Here is an 11,531-nt window from a genome sequence, read left to right on the forward strand (position 1 = left end):
TTCATACATATTGAAAATGGGTTCTTTTCCGTAGGCCAATCTATGATTTATATCGGAGAATAATGTTTGGAGTTAATTGACGTAACTCCGAATTTTAATTTCGATTCTGTCGAATTCGGTGCACATTACCTCCTCTGTGCGATTTCTTTCATCCGGTATTCCCGTACTATGAGACAAATTGTTATTCGGATTGTGTCGTAGTTGCTGCGAAACATTCTCGCAGGCCGAGTGCACTCACGTTGTCCGATCGTGAATTTGTAGGTGCATGGGTATCCTGCGAATTGCGCAAAACCCTCGAGAAAGGTTATCTCATGACATGTGTGAGCGAGATCTGGCTATTTAGAATCACACGATTCGAACCTTGTACGAAGCAAGGTTGTTTGTTTGCCAAATACATCAACAGTTTTTTCTAAATTAAAACAGGAAGCTAGTGGATGGCCGAGCGAATGCCTGAATGACGAGAGTAAGGAAAAGTACTTTCGGGAATACGAAGAAACCGAGAATATCGTTCTCGATAGAAATAATATCGCCCGAAATTCTGGTTTATATTCGGCCGCGAAGCTCTGTTTGAATTCTTTCTAGGGTAAATTTGGTCAATCAATTTGTCTAATACAGAGATCGTCAAAAAATACGAACGCTTGGTAACGTTGCTCACGAATTCAGAGCACGAAATAACTAACATATTACCTGTCAACGACGAGATTTACGTAAACAAAGGTGAACTGAATGAATATGAGCCGCATACGGGGAATTTTCTGAGCGATATGATAGACGAACTCGAGAGCTACGGTGTAGTTTTATTGAATTGTTCGTGTCCAGAGGCTTCTACGTCGTTTGTGTACCGGAAAGTCGCCGACACAAAGTATGTACAGTTAAAGGAATAACTTTAAATTATAAGAACTCTCAAATTATAAATTTTAATAATATTAGGAAATTAATAATGGATAATAAGAGAGAAAGGCGAGATGAAGAAGAAAAAACGGCAGAAGTAACAATAAATTTGTGTTTTAACGCAACCCGTTGTACCGCGTTTCACAAAATCGTAACGCGAAACGAAACAAAGAGAAAGTTCACATCGATATTGGTAAAATGCATACTTATTAATATTCCCTTCTGTATAGTTTCAGGAGAGAATAATGATTTCTTTTTCTTTTTCTCGAACTTACTTTCTCTTATATTTTAAGTTCGCGAGTTTTCCACTTATAGTATTTAAGTATTATATAAGAAAAAAATTAGAATTTAAGTCTTTTTATAAATAATAAAATATAAGTATCTTTTATAATATGAGATCTAAGCTCTAACGAATAAATCATCATAATTAATGCTAATAATTCATGCTAATAAGAGTATGCTGTTGGTATGTATATATTTATTCAAGTGTGTATAAAACATTAAATACGCAAACGATCCTTTGTTTAGGATCATCTTCAATGCTATTCAAATTAATTCTTTCGTCGCGAATGTCAAGAATTAAGAATGAAAACCAGATTTACAATTAAGTCACTATTTCATATTATATATTAACGCTAGATCTTGAACTATCGAACCCGCGGGCGGACTAAGAACTTGAGCGCATTATTCAATTCCACGCCTAAATGCACTCGAACATAATTAGCAAATTGTTCCGACAGTACTTAGCTGAAGCGCTCAGTCAAAACGCTTAAAATAATCAGTTGCCATTTCTGACGATCGATATTCCGAAGAATTGTGGCGGCCTCGGTGATAGTATATTCTCGCTATCGACAATGTGTTGGCTTGTGCTACGACTTGTGCTAGCTGAATCGCATTTGCGAGCATAGATGACATTATTAAGTTCCTAGATTATCAATGCGTCAAGCTGTAGTGCGTCTGTATGCGTTCATTCGTCCAACATATATAAATCCCCATAAAATTGACAGATTAATTAAATAATAAATTAATTACACATATAAGTAAATAAAGTACAGATTATATTTTAACAAACTTACATGTTAAACTATGTTAAATTGTTCGACATGTAGATCTTGTGTGAGGATGCGATAAATAATCGATGTTTTACGAAATAATTGTTGTGGAGAAGGAGAAAATCTCACATTGTAAGTAATATATCTGAGTACGCAGAATCTAAGATCAGTATCATTTTTTAAATTTAATTATTAAATTAAACTATTTTTTTACTGTTTTATATATTGAGTTGTCCGGAAAGTTCGTACCGATTTTGAAGGAAAATTGAAACGCAGAAGATTTAAATTTTAGGATACATTTATTAAATTATATAGGTGCCATTCTGTTCTACAATCTTTCTCCATCTTTCAGGCAACTTGAAAATTCCGTCTTTCCAGAATCTCTCAGGTTTTTCAGCAAAAAACTTTTTTAAGATTTTTTACCTCGACCAAAGAGTTGAAGCTTTTTGCATTAAGGGAATTTTGTAATGATCGAAATAGGTGGAAATCAGAGGTCTGAATATGGGGTAGAACATCCCAACCGAGCTTCAACAACTTTTGTCGGGTTATCAAAGACACAAGGCCGCGCATTGTTCTGATGAAACACGACGATCTTCCGATTCGCTATTTCTGGACGTTTTTCAATTGCTGTCTTCAATTCGTCTAATTGGGAACAATACTCCTCTGAATTTATCTCGTTGTTTGGTAAAAGCTCATAATACAGGATCCCTTTCCAATCCCACTAGACACAGAGCATGACCGTCTTTGGATGAAGACCGACTTTTGGGGTGACTAAAAGTAGTTCATTCCGCTTTCCCCAAGATCTTTTTCACTCGACATTATTGTAAATGATCCATTTTTCATCTCCCGTCACTACTTACTTCAAAAATGATGTCTTCTCGTGCATTTATAGAGTCGCAAATGAAAATGTGATCCATCAGATTTTTCTTCGTTAAATCGTGGGGAATCCATACATCAAAACGGTTTATGTAACCAAGCTTCACAAAATACTTGTGGATGGTGGATTTTGACATATTTAACATTTCTGCTAATTTACGTGTCGTATAGCGTAGGTTATTCTCGATCAGTCTTTTAATCTGATCTTCATCTGTGGTGGAGGGCCTACCCGGGCATTCTTGATCTTCAAGGTTGAAATCACCAGTTTTAAACCTAGCAAACCACTTCCGCATAATTCTTTTACCTACAGCATCTTCGCCATAAACAGCGCATATCTTGTTTGTCGCTTGTGTGGCATTTTTGCCTTTCCGGTAAAAGAAAAGCATTAAATGCCTAAAATGCACTTTGTTTTCTTCCATATTCAAAGGCGTATAAAACTGACAAAAATTAACGTATCGCAACCAAATGTTTTCCAAGTATGCTTGAAGTACCGTCTTTTATGACATATACGCATGTCATTCGTTTTCAATCGTGATATATTCAGACCTGTCCTTATGTCACTTATCAAAAATCGGCACGAACTTTCCGGACAACCCAATAGATTTTGGATATAAGCCGTTTTTGTGAAAAATTCTTTTTCTCTTCTTTATCGTATCCTCGCACGAGATCCTCATGTCGAACGGATAACAGTCTAACATAATTTAACATATAAGTTGGTTAAAATATAACTGTATTTTACTTATTGATATGTAATTAATTTATTATTTAATTAATCTGTCAATTTTATGGGGATTTATATATGTTGGACGAATTACGGCTTGACGCATTAATAATCTGTAGGAACTATGTAATATAAAACAGCGATTTAATTGTAAATCTAATTTTAATTCTTAACATCCGCGTCGAAAGCGTTAATTTGAATAGCATTGAAGATGATCCTAAACAAAGGATCGAAATGTTTGCTTAATTATATATATATTGTATATATACTATATATATGTATACATATATATATATATATATATATATTAGGTGTAGTAAAAAGAAATCCTATTTTTTTTGCATGAAATTGAATGGAAAAATAATGAATTTCTTTTTACTACACCTAATACTTGAATAAATACATGCATACCAACAGTATGTGTCGGCTCTTATTGTCATGACTACTTGTGATGATAAATATCTTTTGTAAAAAAAAATTTTAATAGAATTTTTAATAGAATTTTATTAAATTATTTAATGTAAAATGTAAAATGTAAAATGTAAAAATATAATAAAAATGTAAATATTATTTCTGAATGATTGAATTTTTTATATAAGAATTATTAGAAATATAATCAAATATAAAAAACAAATTAAAATTGTACATATTTCTTTTTCTTCTTTCCTCTTTTTTTTAAAAAAGTACCGAATAAAAAATATTTTGTATTTGAAGAAAACAAGAAGATTTATTATTATATAATTCTAACTAACTTTTTTTCGATTTCTACAAAAATTTTTTCCTCGCTGTGGCATCGCAGTAAGCTTATTGATGGCGATGCCACGCGCACGCTTAATGATAGAAATACTATACATTGATCGCGAGCCCCTTCGATGCAATGATAAGTTTATGTCCATCACATCACGGCGAGGTCGGTTTTTCGCCGCGGTGCTTTTCGCTGACAAACTCACGCGGGGATATGCTGACGCAAGTGCTCGTCCGCCACGTGGGGGCCCTGCCGTCTCGTTGCTTATCCTCCCACCCCCAAAAATTATTTCCTTTCGTGTATTCTAGAAATTAAGTAATGTTTTTCTTTTTGCTTTTGAAATCGCGTACAAAGATCGATCATTTATTTCGTAAAATGGACATGCAATAAAACATCCTTGGACGTCGATCATGTGTCGATCGCTTGCGTGAAGAATCTTGTGAGATCGTGAAAATTTTTCTCTAACATTTATTTCTCATTTCCATGCGTTTCGAGAGAATTTTGTTTTATTACGCGAAATGCCTATCGTCAATTAAAATACGGCATTTGTGTAAAAGAGCTCGAAGAATAGCGTTAGAGATGCAGCAACACTAGAGCAACGAAGAAGAATATAATTGAATTTCGCGAGGATTTACCCGGAAGATTACTCGAACGATTCGCTTTCTCCGAAATTAGTGATAATCGACGATCTTATGAGAGAATGATCGTCGTCCGACGCAACGTGGATCTTTTTATCAAAGATAATTATCACAAGAATCTCAGTATTATTCATTTCTCGCAGAACTCTTCATTAGAGACGTGATCATCACAGCATGATATATCACTTAACGTAAATTACATCATCATTTTCTGCTCAAAAATTTATGTGGTCACGTTCAAATTCGTCATTTAGTTAAGTCCATCCCGACGATCGGAAATTCCAAGAAGAATTATTATGATGCTACATCCTCATGGATATTTGTTGTTCGATCTGAAACAATCAACTTGGACGAGTATCGAACGTGTATTTTTCTCGAAGATATGATTCATTACGTCTATGCATAAATCATTTTCCAACAAATTCGTATAAAAGTTGAGTACAGGTAATTACACGTATCGTAGAGTTTCCTTGCAATAAAAATGAGTGACAAGAAATCGCACAGTGCGACGAAAATCGCATTCGATCGGGAAGAGAAACGTCTGTCTCCTCGCGGCGCTCTATCATTTGAACAAAAAACAACGCATTTTCTTATGCAGCGCTGATGAAAAACTAATTTATTGTATCTATGAATGTGTTTTTAATACACTCAAAGGTAACGTCTCGCTCGAACGTTATAAAAAAATCGGTTAATCTAATATAAAACGGTTCTGCGTCGCATCGTTGCAAAACTGGAAAGACAAAATAATGGAAAGATAAAAGAAAGTTGTTGGTGCAGCGAGGCGGATTTTTAGCTTATATTATTGGATCTATATTATCGATCTTATTATCACTAATTATCGAAAGAACGAAATAATGGAGATAAAACATTATGGAGAGAGCCAAAAAATGGTTCTAATTTCGACAGAAAATCTGAAAAGAATGCAACATCAAGTACGTCAGAATTGTCCGTTGGCGGAGAGTCAAAGGAAATCACAGTACTGCAAAATTCGGATAACTCCGTAAGCGCTAATACAATAATACAACGCAAACTCCCAGAACTCATCTAATTTGATTTGATGCGGAGATGAGTCGTATTCTTAAATCTAATTGGCCAGGCGACGAAAATGAAAGATGGAAAATATACAAGAAGGCGATATCTGATTATCCAATAAATGCGAAGGCAGAAAGATGCATGTAACGAAAACGAAAATGCAGAAGATAATGCTACACGATGCCTGCTGATAATGAGACGACGAACGATTCCATGATCGTGCAAACATTCGATATACCACCGCCATTCACATTCCAACAGTAATACCGATATTATAAAAAATTCCGAAATTTTTGTGCGAGCAAACAAGCGATGAAATGCATCGAAGAAAGAGTGGAAAAAAAAATCTTAAATCTCTGTTAAGCATACTTACTGATAATAAAACATTTGTTTCGAAAAGCTGTGCCTGATAGAATTAATTGGGAGGATCATAGAATTATGACTATTTGGAGACACTGGTAGTGTCTCGATACTAAATATGGCGCGAGACACAGATGTGCCTTCTTTATGCGAACTGGTGAGTTGCACCAGATCGAAATTATCAATAATAGTCTCGAGTCTTTAAGTACCTAATCGATAGTTTACACTTCGACACATATTAAATGAGCTTTATTTTTTCCCTAAGTGCGATACAAGCGGAGATATCACAACGCAAAGTTCCGAACTGCTATTTTTCAGATTAAGATACGTCGTCATTATCGTCGACTGCATTCCATACATTTCTTTCATGTCCTTCTGACATTCTTTCGCAAGGAGCGCTAGTAGATAGATATAAATGATCAGTGAGCGTTGCGAGGAAATACGACAGTGTTTCGGCGCTAAGCGTGGCATGAGTCTGTACTACGATAGTAATTCGATTTTTTTCAAAACAACAGGACCGATAATAATGAAACACGCTGATAATTGCTAACTAAACTAGAAAATGATAATAAAAAAGCGATTTATTTGATCTTGATCTCCATTTGTGTATAATTTAATATTTAACAAAAAGGAGATCGAACGGAAATGAAATTACACTGGTATTTGTTAACTAAGCTAGGAAATGATAATGACAAAGCAATTTATTCGATCTTGATCTTCATTTGTTTATAACTTAATATTTAATAAAAGGAGATCGAATGGAAATGAAATTAAACACTGGTATTTATTAACTAACCTCGCGAGGTGTTAAATTCTGATTTTAATAAAACTTTGCGAACTTGCAGCTCACATAAAGAGATGAATTTAAAAATATCAATTGGGACGAAAAAATGGTTTGAAGGAGTGAAATCATCCCTTATGTACAGTAATTTTCAATTTTTTATGTTATACTTCGAACTATTTGATATCAAAAAATATTTTACAATAACATTATCTCTATTCACTCCCATCAATAATATTTTTAAAAAATAAAAAAAAAATTTTCTTAATTTGAAAAAAATGTTTATTAAAGATATTATTGATGTAAATAAGTAGAGATAATTTTTGTTGTAAAATTTTTGTATAAAACATTTTTTGATATCTCAAATAATTTTCGAGACATAACGGAAAAAGTTGAAAAACTGCTGTACACGAAAGGAGTGATTTCACTTCTTTAAATCGTTTTTCCGTCCTTACTGATATTTTCTAAATTCATCTCTTTATGTGAGTTATAAGTTCATAAAGTTTCATTAAAATCAGAATTTGACTCGCGAAATTCCCTTGTAAGCTAGGAAATGATAATGGCAAAGCGCGCGCATGCACGCATGCATGCAGACAATTTATTCGATATCAATCTTCATTTGTTTATAATTTAATATTTAACAAAAAGAAATTATACATTGATGTTTATTAACTAAGCTAGGAAATGATAAACGGAAAAGCGATTTATCTCTATTTGTTTATAATTAATATTTAATAAAAAGAAATTGGAGGGAAACAAAATTATATATTAAGGAAAACGAAAATGTACACTGATATTTATTAACTAAATTAGAAAATAATAATAAAAAAGAAGCGATTAACTCTATTTATAATTAATATTTAATAAAAGGAGATTGGAAGAAAACAAAATTTTACACTGATATTTATTAACTTATTTACAATATTAATTAAGTTAGGAAATGATAATGACAAAGCAACTTATTCAATCTCTATATCCATTTAATTTTAATTTATTATTTAACAAAAAGTGATCGTATGAAATTATACACTATATTTGTTAACTAAGCCAGAAGATGATGACAAAGCGATTTATTCGATCTCGGTTTCCATTTGTTTATAACTTAATATTTAACAAAAAGAAATTGGATGGAAACAAAATTATACGCTGGTAATTGTTAACTAAGTTAGGAAATGATAATGGAAAAGTTAGAAGAGAGTTAGAAGATTTATTCATTATCAATCTCTCTATTTGTTTATAAATTAATACATAACAAAACAAGATCGAGCGGAAACGAAATTATACACTGTATTCGTTAACTAAATGAAAAAATGATAATAAAAATGCGACTTATTCATTCTTGATCTCCATTTGTTTATAATTCAATCTTGATGTGTATACAATAAAATAACAAGTAACATTTAAAATCCAATGGAAACAAAGATATATATATATATATATATATAAAATTTATAAGGTGTAGAATACAAATTGTACACTAGTATATGTTAATTATCATTCATTGGAAAATACAGATACCGTCGCGTCGTGATGAATCTTGACATTTTTACTGACTTTCGAAATATTTATATATTTAATTTTCCTTTAAAACTTATTTCAAAGAAAAGGGTCAATTTTGGCTTTCTCCAAATTTCATATAAACGCATAAAAATATATTTCTTGAAAATAATCAATTACAATATAAGGTAAATTATTTATGTAGACGGTCATCACTACAAAATGCGTCATGTCAGTACAAACTTATCTATTTAAAAAAGATAAAGAAGTCACTAAGCATGTGTTTCTTGAATAAAATCTAAATATCCAACCCACTTAATAGTAGTTTTGATTTTTCTTTAACAATATTCTTATTCTCTGTAAAAATTATTACTCTTCGAAAAAAATCAATGTATCAAATGAAAAATTAAAACTCAAATGCTACAATCTTAATCAATCAGTTAAGTTAAATTCTAGATATCAAATTAAAAAATAAAACACAAATGATACTGTTTTTTATTATTTATATAATTCTAATAATATGTATTATAAAAGACTTGATATCAACAAAACTGGTCAAATTAAATTCCACAAAATTTTATATATTAAATGGTATACATAAAAAAATAAATTTGATATCAATTAAATCGGCGCCAAATTAAATTTCATATAATTCGGATATCAAATTAAATAAATAATATTATTTACTCTAATGACATGTATCATTTCTATAAAAGATTTGATATCAAGAACTAGTGCCAAGTTAAATCCCATTTCTTTATGCCAAATTACAATGAATATTAATCTAATGATATGTATCATTTGTACAAAAGATTTGATGCCAGCAATTATGGCACCAAATTAAATTCTATCAAAATAAAAAGTAAAACTCAAGTGAAATGACCTTTATTATTTACTTAATCCAAATGGTACTATCTTTAATTTGTATACAATGAAACGTACGGATGGAGAATCGAGACATACGAGCGTAGCATCGTTCAACTCTGATGATTAGAGATCCAACGGTTATAAAATTGTCTTTGTATTCGTTTCGAAGCATTTTGTAAATATTCCATCTTTGCTCGTAGAGGCCCTTCCACGTTTCGAGCGACAGTTCGTGTTCACAATGATCTCCCAGGGTGATCTCCACATAACTCAGTGTAACCAACGTTGATTCCAATTTCCAATTACTTGTAGCCGTCAGATTGTAATGTCTGCTCATAAACGCGCGATGCTCCATGCTGTATGTAATGTTAAAAAAAAACGTTTCTTTGTTTGGTGTATAAAACGTTACTGCAGTTCTTCTTCAGTACGATGCGTTGCTCTCTTTGATAAAGTACATTTTCAATCGTTCGTACAAGCGGGTATTGCAAAACAGATCGTACCCGCGTAAATTGTGATGTATATGGTAAAACTTTAGAATCGAAGAAGGGGTAATTCTTCCCCCTCTTTCCAAGAATTGCGAACGTGTAGCGACACGTTTTATCATAATTTCTACGAATTTTCTTTGTTCGCAAGTTCATCAATGTTTACTTTATGGCTTATATTTTGCATTGATGACATTTATAATGAGCATGTCGACGACTTTGATGCTTTTTCTTTAGGGCATTCCCAATATTTCGCTTTTTTCTTCGATGGCGGACTTGGCGACAAGGGATGGTATCCCTTTCGTTCAATTGATTTTCGATATATATATATATTCGATTACTCGATCCATATTTTAATGCTTATAATTGAAATTTACGATTGAATGAAAGAAAGCCTTATACATTGCTTATATATACTGTTAGATCGGACATGTCGCGATTTTTACAAAAAGGTCAATGTTTCGGATATATATATCGGATTTATATATACGTTTATACGTACATACGTTCATATATATATGTTCATATATACATTTATATGTGCATACATATATGTTCATACATGTATGTTCATACATATATGTTCATATGTACATACGTACATACATACGTTTATACATATGTTCAAACGTACGAATACATGTATTACAAAGGAAGGAAAAAAAACGTAATAAATACGTTAACATATTTTTATTAAAAAATTCTTTTGCAACCACCAATTATATATTTTTAATACATTTTGTAACGCATAGTTCTTAACATGTTGTTCACATCGCATAGTATTAGTAATATCCGGATTAGTTAAAGATTCCACGTCTTCGTAAACTGCATCCAAGGTCTCGATACATACGTTCTCATCGCAAGAAGCAAGTTTCATAGCCACATTCTCGTGTCCCTTGATGCATACGATAGTATCTTTTAATACAATCAAGCATTTTGCGTCGTATGATCTTCGGTATATAAAGCTACTGCTTGGTTCAAGTCTCGAATATCGCAAGGATGACACAGCGAAATATATTTTGCTACTGCGCAATTCGCAAATATGCGCGTCTTTAAATAGTCATTCGACAGTGTGTAGCTTTTAGTGCGAGCATGAAATTCGTTCGGCAACCGCTGACGATCACGTTACAAACTGTGACGCAAAATCGTGAATAATGGGAAACAGCGCGGAGAAGCGCAAGCACGGCGAAATGCTGCTGAGCACTATACGCGCGATCATTTGCAGCCCATCGAATTGCGGTTCCAAAACCAATGTTCTCAAAAGCTTGTTACAGAGTCTGAACGGCATACGTTTCAAGAATGCCTACTCGAAATCACTAAAAAGCTAAGGTATAGCTAAGATATTCGATATCTCGAAAATTTGTTACGTCTGTAATCGACAAAATCAGCTACTTTACATTTTCCAATAACAGTGACGTCGTTCCACCGAGCAAAGCGCGCGCAAATTTTTATCTTTGATGACATGGCATGCGACAAGCAGGATACGATAAGAACAAGGTTGGATAGTAACTAGCTACGTTTACTAGCTAACTTTAAAACGTTAAAAGTTAAAAAAAAGTTAAAAAGTTAATAACTTTTAAATTAACTTAAGT

General features: G+C 32.5%; 1 protein-coding gene across 1 annotated transcript in view; it reads right to left on the reverse strand.

The window, feature by feature from the left end:
- Positions 1–2,430: 2,430 nt before the first annotated feature.
- LOC105624441 (histone-lysine N-methyltransferase SETMAR-like) overlaps positions 2,431–11,531 on the reverse strand; it is a 57,287-nt gene continuing 48,186 nt past the window's right edge. The window contains exons 2-3 of the mRNA XM_012205803.1: positions 2,804–3,183; positions 2,431–2,664 (exon numbers count right to left, since the gene is read on the reverse strand). Coding sequence (XP_012061193.1) covers positions 2,431–2,664; positions 2,804–3,183 — 614 coding nt within the window. The remainder of the gene's footprint in view (positions 2,665–2,803; positions 3,184–11,531) is intronic.

Source organism: Atta cephalotes (genome assembly GCF_000143395.1).
Source record: "Atta cephalotes unplaced genomic scaffold scaffold00078, whole genome shotgun sequence".
In the NCBI taxonomy this organism is placed as follows: domain Eukaryota; kingdom Metazoa; phylum Arthropoda; class Insecta; order Hymenoptera; family Formicidae; genus Atta; species Atta cephalotes.